We start from the raw sequence: 15,658 nt of genomic DNA on the forward strand, positions 1-15,658 counted from the left end.
TCAGAAAATAATATATTTCAACCTTCTTTATCCTTTTCTTTCCTTGTTTATCCAATTTCTTTTTTTTTCTTGTTCGTGAAAATTTGGTGGGCAAGAGCCCCCAAGCCCCCGTATGCCAGTGCTCTTGGCCCCAACCACAAGCATTGGCTTTAAAAGTTTTCATAATCCTTTCTACTGTATTTTGCTATATGCTATATTTTCATATTTCAGTGGTTGAGTAAATTGGCAAAATTTGAATTAAAACAGAAAGTGATTTTTTTTACAGAGTCAAACTGATCGAACTCCAAAAGGGCATATAATGAATGAGATTATAAGACCACTAAGAGGGCGATCTTTTGTAGATGTATGCAAAATTAAAGAAATATTTTTTTTTCATAATCAAGGCTATATTGTATATAGAAAAAAAACCTGAGCACATATCCCCCTCCCCTCGTCGCACATACGCAGTGGCGTATGCAGGAGGTAGTTACAGGCAGTAGCGGACCGTGACCCGGAGGAGACAAAGCATGGTGGGGGGCACTGCATTGTCTGTGAACAATGATGTGCCCGCCCCCCCATGCTTTGTCACCTCCGGGTCACGGTCCGCCACTGGTTACAGGTGTTCAACCCCCCCCCCCTTGAAAAAATGTTGAAGACCTTTTTTTTTGGTTATCACTCACTTCTTTGAATTCAGCTTGAACCCCCCCCTCCCTTAAAAAACTGCACTGGGTTAAGTATTAAAGAGGAACTGAAGTATATGAAAACATTTAATCACACCTCATTAAAAGACAGCTAAATGATGAAACTAAGACTTACTAATTAAGAGATCGAGAAAACAGGATTTATAAGGAGGAGCTGAGACTAGTGAGAGGACCAATGATTGTTTGCTGGTAGTATAAGCTAAAGCTAGCAAAATAGCTGAGCTGAGAGCTAGCTATAGAGCTAGCTAGCTAAGTGAGATGATCTGAGAAGAAAACTTGAAAAATGGCGTCATCTTCATCCGCCACGGGCTCGGGGCAACCCGAGGCGGCTTTCTCAAATTTTATGACTGAGGTAACTATTTTCTACCATGAAATTAATTTTGATCTTTAAAGTGTTCTTATTTGTGAAAGAAAAATGAAATCCTGTCCAGGAAATGTACGTATTTAAGGTATAAACTATGTTGACTTCGGTCGTTATTTTTCTGTGTTGTCCCACGTATTCACTTTTATGAGGTGCGATGAAAGGAACTTGTGTAGTGTGTGGCTGTAGTGTTACTCCGTGTTCGCTCACTAACTAACACTGTAACAAAAATACATGTACCGTACATCTGTTATCCTTAATATCTGTTAATACTACTTAGTAATCCTAAGTTGTGAAATTTGTCACCTCTCTGCTCATGTGTGTCGGTATGTGTGCACTCGTTGTGTACAAGAAAATGGGAGTGGAATTAAAAATAAAGAAGTCACCAGCATGCAGCACTCACTCTAGGCGACACCGTAATACTTACCCGTGTTAAGAAACTGGGACTCCACTCACGCGCATTTGGGCCGCCCTAGCTTAGAACTAAGCTTTCTTTCCGTAAAAAAAAATTATTATTATGATTAAATAAATATTAATTAATACATGAATACTGTTAAATCGGTACTCACCGGTTCTCTTCTTGAATTTTCTGCCAATTTCCCACGCTGCTGGCTGCAATTCCGCGGTAAATTTCGTCGCCATAGAGAGCTGTTCATGCAACGTTATTTATAAATGGAGCGCCCTTTACGAGAGTTGTTAATGCCGCGGAGAAATCGTTAGGCATTTTGGCCTGTGTTCAAGGCGTAGCTGTTCTATTTTTTTTTATAAAATTATGTGTGAGATCGAAATCTCAGCGAGTAAACACTCTTCCAATATGGAAGAGTGTATACTCGCTGTGATATGATCCCGATAGGGAGGCGCAACACCCCCACCCACATGGGCGCAAACCCCAGGGCCGGGGGACATGTCCCCTCACCCAAAATAGTAGGGGGCACATTATGAAATGTCCCCCTACTATTTTTGGTCATGTCGTTCAAATTCGAAATGTATTTTGGAAGAGACGATCTTACTTTTGGCATGCCCCCTTTTTTTTGCTTGTTTGCTTGTCAAATTTCTTTTGGTCAAGATGACCTTCTTTAGAGGGTGATAAACCTTCTTTTTTTGTTTGTTTTTTGCTTGTCAAATTTTCCAGCCCCTGGTCCCCCTACCTTTGGGGAGAGATTTCCGCCCTTGCAAGTAGACATATACTCTTGATATTGTTTGCGAATCTGCACGGGCGTCGATCGAGGGCTGGGGATGAGGAAAAGCGGTGAGACGAGAAAAAAAATAGAACTTAGAAGGGGAAAGGCGACAGAAAAAAAGTGAACGAAAGAAAAATTAATGGAAAATAAAAGGGAAGAGTAAATAGGGAGAAATGTGATGGGTAAAATAAATTATGGAAAAGAGGACAGAAAAAAAGTGAACGAAAGAAAAATTAATGGAAAATAAAAGGGAGGAGAAAATAGGAGAAATGTGATGGGTAAACAAAATTATGGGGAAAGATTCTGGACGCACTATTCATGTTTTATCATGAAAAGGATAAGTTATTTATCCGCGAGCAGACACTTTTTGATATTGTGATCTGAAACTGGATAATGATTTAAATAGAGAACAATCTGCGTATCTGAATTAACGTGTGTTTTAGATTTCGACCTAGAATTTGGGTATTCTAAGTAACTTTCTTATCATGAAAATCAATAAAGAGAGCGCAAAGCGCGAGCTAAAAATATATGATATAACAAAGGGTGAATTTAAGCTCTGTAATGCAAACACTTTGTGGGAAAATTGTGAATTGTGATGGATCACAGTTAAAAAAGAGCTGATGTATTTTATTTTTATTACTTTGAGTTTTTACATAGGACCGGAACATGCTATGAGGGCATTATGTCATCATATGAAATTGATGACCATCTTCCTATTTCTCTCGCATGGGAGCGCGAAATGTTTTAATTTTATGGCCTGAAAACTGGACATTTAAAGCACTTTGTAATTATGCATAAGAGGCATTATATATCTATCAATGCGAGCAGAAATCGCGAGTCGAAGTTTTTGATAAACTGTCATCAAATTAGTTTGATTTAGAATTAATATTGGGATATACATAACCGACTAATCCAAATGCTATAGCGTGCGGCGCTAGCTGATACGTTTTAACAATCTGACCTGAATAGGGAACTTTTTGAGAACTTTATGGAATACAGGAAAATAATACGTACCTGAAAATTCAAATTTTGCGAGCGCGCAGCGCAAGCAGAAAATGATAATGTTCAGATGATATCACAGACATTTTTACAGAGCACTTTTTAAAAATCAATTTGTAAATGAAACAAAATAATGAAAGTTCAATTTCCCAGCTGAAATATGTTTTGTATAATGACTTCAAAGTTTGATTTTTCAAGCTCCATATTGAGCAAGATATGCAAATACCCTAAAAGACAATAAGGCGCGAAGCGCGAGCGAAAATTTTTTATCCTAACAAATAGATTTAAAAAAAAATTATTTTCAGAGTCTTCCCCTAATGTTATTTCATTTAATCATGTTCCTCCTCTTATGTTTGCCTTTCTTCTTTTTTCCTCTCTTTTCCCTTCCTTTTCTTTTTTCCTTTCTTTTTTTTTCTTTTTTTGCTCCGCCAATAGGGGGGCCCGGGCCCCTCGGCCCCCCTGGATCCGCCTATGTTAGCGGTTGTAGGTATAAATCGCGCTCTAACGCTCTAAAACTGTGTTCTTTATCAAAAAGCTGTCTTTCATATTCATTTTGTTCGCAAAAGAATATAAAGTTAATTTCAATCATTGTATATAGTTATCCTGTTTATGATAAAAATACTTAGAAATTGGGTTAGGTTAGGGTTATCAAATTATCAGGGCAGAAAATATATATTTTTTTCTCATTTTGCGCGTCGAGCTGGCACTATTTGATCTGTGTTATTATGTTTTTGATGACATTCATTGTATTCACAACAATAATTATTAAACATTGCGCACGCGCCGTGCGCCGCATGAATTATGTAGATCAGGTGAATAACTTACCGCTACACACGAGCAGTTGCTCTATATATTCTATGTAATATAATATATAGAGCAACTGCCCATTTTTAATGGTCCATAATATACCCACTTTCTTCTTTTTTTGGAACGAGTATGAATTTATCTACTGATATACTGAATGTACAATAAAAGTCATTATCATGTATTTCTTGGCATTTCATTTACTTTTTTTACCATAATTATATCACACAGCTGTTCGCATAGGCCTACGCCGTCACAAATAACAAAACAAAATCTCACTTTTTTTCTTTTTTGGTGGGGGATAGATTTTCCATACGCATACGTACAATTTTTCAAATTATTTTTTTCTGCTATTTTCATAATAAACTTTAAATGATTTCGCCTTTGCACTATTATTTTTTTAAAGACAAAATTACATCATCATCATATCATCGTCACCAACTTCATTCTCATCTTTATCACCACTACCACCATCATTATTATCATCATCATCATCATCATCACCGCCACCATCACCACCACTATCATCTTCACCAAGATAAATCCTGCTTTTTTTCCTTCCTATTTTCCTCTTTTTAGAGGGCACACCACCACGCCCCCTTACTGGATATCCGCCTCTAACGTTTGTTGTTGTATATAAGTTGGCGGATGCCTCATGAAATGAAATAATATAAAATAAGGAAAGGGAAACTAATTAGAAAAAGGACTGAGGAGAAGAAAAAAGAAAGCCAAACAAACAAGAAAAAACAATATCAAAATTTTGTTGTAAAGTCTTCTACGTCAGTTTAATAATTATGTTTTCAATGAAATGAGAACATAAAAAAATGAAACAAGTAAGATGGGCTATACATCGTAGCAAAGAAATAGAGGGAAGCTCCGAGACAATAAAAAGGGTGAGAAAAAGAAAAGACTTTGAAATACTCACAACACGAGCATAATAAAAAAATTGGAATAAGCAAGGACAAGTAGCTGAGGGACACCCCCCCCCCCCCTCTCTCTCTAGTTATTTATGTATCAAACTCGCATACACAAGAATTTCTTACTAATCAAAATATTGCGAGCAAAAAGCACGAGCTGACATTTTTTTAAATATTCAAAACTGATAGAGAGACACATTTTAAACAATTCATGAATCATAATAATTATACAACTAGCTTACCAATCGAATCATTCGATTGCGACAAATGATCTGAGAATTAATGCTTTTAGGAATTCATTAAATTAAAGCAAAGTATCTCAACATTAAAATAATTAAGGCGGGCGCAAGGTATCAGCTACTACACCGATAATTTTTTTTTTGACATTTGAAGTATTTTCGGTAATCATGAAAAAGATCGGATATTTCATGAAAGCTCAAATCCCGAAGAGCGGAATATTTTTATTAATTGACTTTTTAAAAAAATGTTCTAAGCCCCATTTAATATTTGATTATAAGTCGATGCATTAAAAGCTGAAAAAATAAAGTATTTTGTGTTCCTCTATCATAATTGTCTTTCTCTTTAACCCTGGTTCTTTTTTTCTGGGGGGAAGCATTTTGGTTAAAAAAAGAGAAAAAAGATAATTGCTGGCTTGTGGACGCCCGGTGTGGACGGTGGTAGGGACACCCCCCCCCGTAGTTACGCCAATATGGGACCAAATGATCCTAAATGTCCGAGGCGAAACTTGTGCAATCAAACGTTATTTCTGAATAAATTAAAGCTTGCGCTGTTCAACTTCAATCTCTTTCAGCTAAATTTGCGATGAACGCTGCGTTATGAAATATATAATTATCAACATCTGGCGAAAAGAATAACCGACCGATCACCTGACGAGAACGCGTATACGTGATCTGCATATCAGGTCCGATCGAGAGTCAGAAGTGAAGGACAACTGCCAAGAAAATCAGGAAAAAGTCGTCAAAATGTAAGTTCCCCTTCATTTCTTTCAATTTTTTGTTAATTATTGAAGCATTAATGTATCATTAAAGCAAAATTTCAACAAAAGCCTCAAATTTAGCTAGTACTTTTGTTGAAATTACAATAAATTTAGATCCACATAAATCTCTAACCCAATTTTAGCACTGATGTCGCCTATGAGGTCCATACATGTAATGTTTGGACCTCATTGGTACTAGGAGTGGCAGCAATCATTATGAGGCTCGGCAGTGCTTACGAAATAAATGGCAGTGCCAGTGAGTGGACTGCACTGGTGAATTAAACCAGAATAATGCCCTATAGTATTAGGGTAACCTGCAATATGACCTCTTACTTTTTTTAAGCAATCTATTCTAATTTTTGTTCTAAAAATAGATGATCTAGCTTGTTAGATCTAACGGCCGCTAGATCTAGACATCTATCTTACATGTACAGTACAATTACATGTCATGTAATTAGATCTATATTTCCTCTATGTTTCCTAAATGTATTTGTTTTAATTGTTTAATTTTACTTTAAATGTTAATTTTCAAGTTATAATTTGATATTTATCAAAACATGAAATGTATCACAACGTTTAACAGTCGCGACTTGGCAGACCCAGGATGTCATTCGAGTTACACACAAAGCTCAGTCACATGTTCAAAGGTCAATGAATCTTTATGAATACAAGAGCTGCTGAGCCTTGCACCCCTTGCAAAATGCAACTTTTGCTGTTCAGTTGCATTCAATTAGCATCTGCACCACATTCAAACCACTGTTGAATAAAAGCAACCATTAACCAAGAAATTTCAGTTGACTTTATTTTATGTAGATCTACAAACAATGAGGTTGACTTTATTCTATTTTTTGGGTCTCTCATTTTCATGCTATGAAAATCTGAACCAAACTAGACTACACTGGTGTTATTCTGTTGCCATTTTATCTTTTGTATATTTTATTTTCTCTTAGAATGGTATAGTTTTCTGAGATAAAATTTTACTTCTGATAAAATATGAAATTCTATCTGAGTGTATTTTAACTTCGGTATCTCTAAGAGGACGATGTGCAGTGCCTGCCTAGATATATCCATCCCATGTCTAATCATTGCAACATGAATGATGTGCTTTCGCCCATGAAGAAATCATTATTAAACATGAAATAGGATTGGGGCTATTTTATCTCATCTACATCCATTTCACCAATATTTCTAGATGAGTAATGAGTAATACTTTCACATTATTCATGTAGAATAAAGAATTATTTCATACTACATGTACTTTTCTTGACTAATATTGTCTTTGAAATGATGCTTGTAATGATGTGATGACATTGAACAAAAGATGGCAGTATTGTCAGTTTTTAAAGAAATCCCTAATTTATAGTGGAAGCACATTTGAATGTAATAAATTGACATGATCACACTTTTTTCCCACACCCCCTGGCAGAAAGGTTTTTCATTGATTGAATGAGATGAAAGTGCTTACATAACAGACTTTCACATTGTATTTTGTTTCCAAAATAAGTGTGTCTTACAGAAATAAAATGAAGATAAAATTGTTCTCAGAATACAAATTGTACTGATTCAAAAGGGATTTTAAGGGTATTTTGCATGAATCTCTCTGATTTTCATGGAGGTAAAATATTTTAGTTTGATTGAAAGAGTGTTATCTCATTTACAGTATCTTATTAAACCACCCATATTTCTGATGTATTTTTTGTGAGCCCGTTTCTAAAATCTGGGCTAAGCCTGCGTTTACTTTGTATTCATGGCGCAGGGGGCACAGGCTTTTTGTCAAAATTCGGCTTTCTAGATTGAATTTTTTAGTTTAAATCGGGACTTCTTTTGTGTATGTACTGTATTGGTTTGTTATGGTGGTTGAATGTGCAGGATTGTGAATAATTTTCAAATAAGGATGCATTACTCTACTCCAACCTCCATCTTAGCACAGAAGTAGGTTTAACACTGCTAAATACATTCTTTCAAGTTGAGGATCCTTCCTAGAGGCTTTTTGTTCAACTTTTCTTTTTTTTTACCTGTACAGGTGAAGGCAATAGAGAAGAGAGATTCTGCCCTGACCCCCAAGCAGCAAATTGATAGATTGATCAGACCTGGAAGCACGTATTTTAACCTGAACCCATATGAGGTATTTACATTCATATTGGATGAATTATAACAAAACATCAAAGGCAGGACCGACAAAAGGCATTTTTGTCCTATATGGAAAAATGTTACAGAACTTTATTAACAGATGTATATCTATGTTTTATGTTTGATAAGTTTCGTTTTGCATTTTTTTGCTGTTTTTGTTCTATTTCGTTATTTTATTTGTATTATTTTATTTTGTTAGAGGTGGGATATGCATTTGCACTTGCATAAATATCTCTTAAAGGATAATATAGTGTGTTGAGGAAGCATGGTAGTTCAGTAATATTCGTGAATATTGGGCAGTGTCTTAAAGTCAGTGTTACAAATATCTTTAGATTTGAACATTTAGTGTCGTTGGGTGACTACTAATTATTATTTGTCTACCTTCTGAAATGTACAGGTCTTACAAGTGGAGACAAGCATGGAGGTTGCTGATATCAAGAAAAAATTTAGAAGGGTGAGACAATTCAACTTTTGTCACCAAGAATGAGGCTGATCAACTATAATAAGCTGTAAAAATTAATGATGATAATAATCCGCTTTTATATAGCATGTAATTACATTGGAACAAGGAGTTTATGAAGTGCTCTACAGATTTATTATTTCCATCGTATTCAATCTACATGTAGAATAAGAACAATGAACCTTCACTTGCCTGAGAAGATTTTTGCTATTCCGTTGGAATGTAATGCCTTTGTTTAGTTGTGAGGAGAGGATTATTCCAAATGTTTCTCCATCCATTGAAAAATTACATATAGCACAGAATCATCCCGTATAACTCAGGGTAGAATAAATAAGCTTCTTGCAGGAACACAATTACCTCAGAATATAAATGTTTGATTGGTTTCAAGTATGAATTCACAGAATTTGAAGCACATATATTTCAATTAATTAGGGTGCTTACCTGTACATTCGTATTTAGTAAAATATCATGTCTGTTCTCTCAGTGTAGGAGTTTGTTGTATTAGTTCGGAAGGAAAGGCATATTTGTGTTTCCTGTATTGTGGTATGTGTTCAATATGTCTGGATGACTTGACAATGAGAGATAGACCTTACGCATGTAGCTCTAGATTATAAACCACATTGGGTAATGCAAATCTGAAACACAAGAGGGCGCTGTAAGGTTATTGACAGTAAAATCAAAGAGACCATTCCATCGCCAGAAATTGTGTGTTTCAGTGGTTTGAATCAAGAAGCTCCAAACAAGAATACATGTAGATATGTTTTCAATGAAACTGAAGAGGGCGCTACAATGGTGATGTCAATATCGCATGATGGTAATTCTTTCAAAGATTTGCTATTCCTGTAATGAACACCAAAAAAGTCTGTGCTGTGCATGTGGTATTTATTTTTTACTATTTTGCTACACATGACATCACATCGCACAATATTTTTTCAGCTAATTCGTATTGTTGCTAAAATCACAAGACTTGTTCCTTTCTTGCTGCCCTCTTATATGTAATCCAATGTTTAGTTGTATTTTTTTTCTTTGTGAATATGATTCTTTGTATAAAGTTTTTTATGGATAAATTGAAATTGCATCGAATTGAATTGAAAATGAATGGTTTTCAATTTTAAAACATCTCTAGAAAATTGCTTCTATAGATTACTGGCTGTAGTCAAGTGCAGGAAAAGCTACATTGTTATCTTTCACAGGCCTGAGTGCCTCAATTTTATCCCAATCCTTACCATGATACAGAATAAAACATCACCTAGACATCTTAAAATGCACATTGATTATTGCCAAAGAACTTCAGTTTATCGATACTTTTTATCATGTAAGAATTAATTGTTGGTTTGTTCTTCTCTCTCTCTCTTTCTTTCTTCAGCTTTCCATACTGGTGCATCCCGACAAGAACATGGATGATAGAGATCGAGCACAAAAGGCCTTCGATGGTAAGCTCATTTTGCTGATGTTATAAAAGATTGCTCACTTTCTAATTCCACAATTGGATCTAATATAAATAATTTCAAAATATTACATCAAAGCTTCAAAAACCTGGGTCCATACTACCAATGGCTTTGTCATTATCATGCTTCTATGTCATTGCTAGTATGGAACCAGAACTTTCATTTTTTCCTATAATAATAATAGTTTATCTTCATTCACAAAAGTGGTTTAATTTAAAACCATCTATCTGTATCATTTTACGTCAGGGTGGTTTAAATCAAATCTTATTAGATTAAAATTAAAATTATTTGCCAATTTTTTTTACTTCAAGCTTTGTTATTTGTCAAGATTTGATGGCAATTTTACAAAGTTTATTCCATTTCTGTTTTAAAAACAGGGTAAACTGAAAATTTACAGAGAGTTAAATGTAATATAAAGTCATGTTCAAATGCCACCGTGCGCATATTATTTAACACATAATCAGATTGATACGAGATAGTGTGCATAATCTGACCAATGCAGTAGTACATTATTACCACACCCAAGTAAAATTTAAGTGACTTAACTCTTTGTGCAGCACCCCCAGATGTCAGTCCCAGCACCATCCTCGTGGCAAACTGGTACAAAATTTTATAGCAAAAGTACCAACTGTCAACGTCAAACTTGAATCACCGGGGGGGGGGGCATTTTATGAAAGGACTTGTCAGACGTTTTATCCGACAAGTCCCAATTTATCCGACAGTTACCATAGGAACAGTGCCTCTCGGCCAATCAAAATCATGGAAAGATGTCAGATCTGACAACTTGTCAGAAGAAAATATTGATGAAATGCTCCCCTGGTCACTGATACTCTTCTTGGGAGAACCAAATAAACTCTCAGTGAGAGTGATACCTCTCAATGAGAATGGTACTACTGAATTTTCCAGTAAGGTTTAAAACCATCTCATTTCATTCCTATTATCAATTTCATTTGTTTTCAGCTCTGAGCACTGCTATGAAGACTCTGGAAGATGAAACAAGCAGAAAGAGTGTCCTGGACACAATTGAAGAAGCCAGACAGAAGACTGAATTCCTGGTACGAGATTTTCTCATTCTTGATAAATAATCTATTTTAAGATGCTGAAACAAACAAAATTAACTTGAAAAGTATAATGATACTACAAATTTATAAAGTCAAGTAGAATACTGAATTCCTGGTAAGAGATTTCCTCTAATTCATGATAAATAACACATGAAGTACTGAAATGGATGTTGAAATACAGGTTGTAATTGTTCGGATGAAACATTTGACTATCCTGAATCCAAAAACATCCTTTTGCATGTTTGAAGGTGAAGTGAAGGTGAAGTTTTCTTCACCATTATTGTTACGTTTATAGCATCAATACACTGGACATTTTCTATTTTTTCAGCTCGGAGAGAAGAGAAAGCAATTGAAACGTGACGGCAAACCTACTGCAATAGAAGAAGACGACCCTCTCAAGGTATGTTGATATGCTTAATGCCAGATTGGAACGTGTTGTTAGGTGCCGAGTCCGCTACATAAGAATACATGTATGTCATTTAGCACAAAAATGGGTTCCCACTCTACCAGTCGTGCCTAAAACTATGCATTAAGTCATGTGTAACCTACGCTTAGAGTATGAATCACCTGACCTCTGGATTTATTGTTTTATTGATTTGCTATTTACTTTGTAGGGTATTTTCCTATTATGATGGTACATGAATTCATTCTGTAATTATTTAGTCACACACCTATTCAAACCGATTTTGTAACATTACTATGTATGTTTGTATTTGATTGTCTCAACAATGCATAAACTTTTGCTTAAAAAAGGTTTGTTAGTGTATGTATATGTCGACGAAGCATATTTTCAGGTTATTGGCAGAGTATTGGTGTTGATTGTACATGCACATATACATTTCATCATTAAGGTATGCTCGTGTAGCATTTTTCCATATGGATATGCCCAAAATGCTTTCCAAGAGAATAAGAGAATACTCCTGTTCATGTGCTTACAATACAAAATGAGGATGGTGTTTCGTTTGTTCTTAATTATTATATTGAAGGTCATGACTGGATGTTGCTAGGAGACTATTCCAAATACTACGACCTGTGAAACTTGTGAATCGTTGACCTTTCCTGGAGTTCAATTTGGGAATCTTTTCTGTAAAGAAATACAGTCATGTTATTTCTGAGGGCATATCTGGGTTTCTCGTGAAATTTCCTTTCAAAAAAATGTTTACTTTAAGTTTTACTATCATAAAGTGCATACTTGGCGAGAGAAAGACTTTGAGGTTAAAAAAACCGATGCGATTGCAAAAATCACAATGTAACACAAAAAAAGGTGACATTATGTATTACCATATTTTTTAAAAGAGGAAATGAAATGAATGATTCCATGTTTCTCCTTGCAATCTAGTACAAGGAAACCCTCCACAAGACGACAGTGAAGTTGTTTGCAGACTACGCCATCAGGAGGAAGGAGATCGAAGAGAAGGAGGCAAGGATTAAGAAGAGAGAAAGAGAAGAAGAGATCAAGGAGGAAGACAAGACCAAGAAACAGAAAGAATGGCAGAAAGACTGGGAGGTAGGTGGATTTTTATCTACAAGATCCTTGGACATTCCACAGTTTGAACAAAATCCATGTCATTTTCAGCATATTATGCACAGAGTTAATTTAGCACCTAAATATTCCATACATGCAAACAAAAATAACATTGGTTCAAGAGCTTCATTTTTTGCTAGCGAGCTTTGAACACAGCCAAATAAACATTTTTTTTTTTAATTATGCAATCAAAAGCATTTGGCAATTTTGGACCACACAGGAACACAACGTTGACTTGTATTATTCAGTTAATGTCCACATTTTATCACATTTTACAATATACATGTAGTTCAGAATTATTGAAGATGGGGATTTCATATGGCTATTCGTTTGCTCTTTTAAGGCTGAACTAAGTCTGAAATAGCCCAGTTAAAATCATGTTAAGGGAAACAAAATGCAATTTAGGGTTATAGAAAGTTCAAAATCACTGAATTTTCATATTTTCTTGTAAAATTCCTCTAAAAATGATAATAAAGGATTTTTTTTTGATGAACAGGATGGAAGGGACAAGAGGGTTCACAATTGGAGAGACTTCACCGACCACAACACTGCCAAGAAAAAGAAGAAAAACAGAATGACCTTCAAGCCCCCAAAGCCCAAGCTGGAGCAGAGATAAACTAACTATTATGAACAATTTCACATGTGTATTGTAGAACAATGAGGATTGAGATGGCTTTTAATGGAAAACCCCTACTGGATATAGATGAGAACTCCAGGACATCGCCTTTTTGGGGGTCTGGTGTAAAACATTCTTGGTCCTTGAAGCTGTATAGATGTTAATTGGTATTTTAGATTGAAACGGCAGGAAACTGGGCATTGTGTCTGGGAAAAAACCTACTGGATAAAGACATGAACTCCAGGATATCGCCTTTCTTTGGGTCAGGTATGAAACCTTCTTTGTCCTTGTAGCTGTACAGATGTTAATTGGTATTTTAGATTGAAACGGCAGGGAACTGGACATTGTGTCTTTGAATGTCTTCTCTGGAGAGTGCCCTTCTACAAGATCTGTTTAGTTAGTGTTGTCGCAACCCTGTTCGAAAACGTGTGACCTTTTCTCGTGCCGAATCTTTCTAAGGGAAGGAGATGGAGAGTGTTACAGATGGCAGACTTGAATAACAGTGAATGAACCTACAAGTAGTCCTCAGACCCATGACACAAACTTCATTGAGATGGTGTATACAGTAAAAGTCAACTTTCTTGTAGTCTGATAATCGGCAAGTTCAAAGCAAATTTTCAGACCAAATACATGTAGTAACCTTGCTACAAAGACAGCTCTGATTCAACAGACTCATTTTCAAAGGAGACTTCACAAGTTTCAGGTCAAGCCTCTGTAATCAAGACCTGTTGAAATTATTTTCTTTTTTTTCAAAGAGGCCCAACTGTATGCATTTACCAATTATATCACATTGTTATCAATCTTTTATCCACAACTTTTTTTTATGTTTCCTAGAATGCAGATTTCCAATGTTCATGTACTGTAATGTACATGTATCTTTTTTTTTAATGGCAGCAATTATCAAAGTGCCTGACTGAAAATCCTCCTACTGTATATTTCATTGAATAGACTATGATAAATGTATGTCCTTCTTTGAGATGATACGTTCTTGCATCACATCTTATACAGAGTTGTTTATGTTTCAGATCAGTTGCAGGTGTAAGTTTGAATAACTCTTATTGTACAATGCCTAGTTGTACGCCATAAAATGGGGGCCTGAACGCCCAACATTTATACTATTGCACATGTACAGGCTGTACTGTCCAAAATGTAGCATTGCATGGTAAGATTAAATCACAAAAGAATTCAATTTATTGCGCTTAATGTAGGTACAATAGCATATATAAGGCCTATTGGCTGAATGCTCACTGCTGCTGCAGATAAATGTGCTTGAATCTCGGAGAGATTTTGCTTCTTGCTTTAAATAATCATGGATTCGCACAGGAAAAAATTGATCATTTTCCTATTGTTGCTTAATTCCGAGGCCTTGTCAAGCACAGATGGTGAATATTCTTATTTGTGCAATAGTATGAGATCTGCATTCATCGAATAATGTCACTCTATTCAACTCGGCTATGCCTCGTAAAATTGACCATCTTTCTCTCACCTCATACGAAATCTTGTGCCATCGACCTCATGCCTATTCGCTATTACTGTTCTTTCAATACCTACTGCATATGTGAGAGCATTAACAATTTTATCATTTACTCATGTAGTCAGGAGAATTTCAAGTTCTATTCTTTCCTACTCAATTATTGTTCACATGTACATTTTACTTTCTGGGAGTGCCATAAGCACTGAGAATGGGATTTGCACACTTTGCCACTATTAGTGTTGTATATTGCAAAATTTCTTTACAATATGCACCTCAGATATTTTAACATGGCACCTTTTCACTTACTAGTAGTTAAAGTCCCCAGATTGGTTAAAGGAAACATAGAAATATTTCATAAAATAAGGCAGAGGAAACACATGAAATTGGTCAATACATTAAGAATTTTTTTTTTATTAAAATTTCATTTGAAATAATATCATTTTATTTCTATTTTGATTTTCGAATGACTTGATCATTGTTTTTTCTTTGTTTTCTCAGGTAATATCGGTTTTATTCGAATCTAGTGTTTGGAGATTTATATAAAAAAGAATTCAACAAAAGTGCTATGTATTGCAAATATCCATAATAGGTGTATTTTCATGTATCCATTTGTTCTTTTTCAGGCCCACAGTATGTTAAAAGTGAGTGCACTTTGAAAGAACATTTTTAAAAAGCTATAACATCAACTAGTCGAGATCATTAGTAATTTTTCTATTTATTTTGTCATTGCATACATATTATGTTTGACCAATTAAATATTAATTTCAATATTAATTGATTAAAATGAAAGTGTTTTATAAGATATGTGCTTGTTACATAATTGTATGTTGACAATGTGGGATAGGGTTGGGATTGTTAATGTGAAGGTCTCAGTCTCCTGAACATGTATGAAAAGCCCTTCTCCAGAATATTGTTAAGATGTATCTTGTTTTGTAAAATAAATATCATTACAAGAATGAATGAAAGTAATTGCCATGCTTTTGTGTTGTACATTACTTTTTCTAA

At 35.1% G+C, this 15,658-nt stretch overlaps 1 protein-coding gene across 1 annotated transcript; it reads left to right on the top strand.

The window, feature by feature from the left end:
- The first annotated feature begins 925 nt into the window (after positions 1–925).
- LOC121413673 (dnaJ homolog subfamily C member 8-like) lies at positions 926–14,493 on the top strand. Its single transcript, XM_041606593.1, has 8 exons — positions 926–1,032; positions 7,963–8,064; positions 8,467–8,523; positions 9,896–9,962; positions 10,938–11,032; positions 11,367–11,438; positions 12,378–12,545; positions 13,060–14,493. Exons 1-8 carry the CDS (start codon positions 964–966, stop codon positions 13,177–13,179), a joined length of 750 nt encoding a protein of 249 aa, XP_041462527.1. The 5' UTR covers positions 926–963; the 3' UTR covers positions 13,180–14,493.
- The last annotated feature ends 1,165 nt before the right edge of the window (positions 14,494–15,658 follow it).

This window comes from Lytechinus variegatus, chromosome 4 (genome assembly GCF_018143015.1).
Source record: "Lytechinus variegatus isolate NC3 chromosome 4, Lvar_3.0, whole genome shotgun sequence".
Taxonomy (NCBI): domain Eukaryota; kingdom Metazoa; phylum Echinodermata; class Echinoidea; order Temnopleuroida; family Toxopneustidae; genus Lytechinus; species Lytechinus variegatus.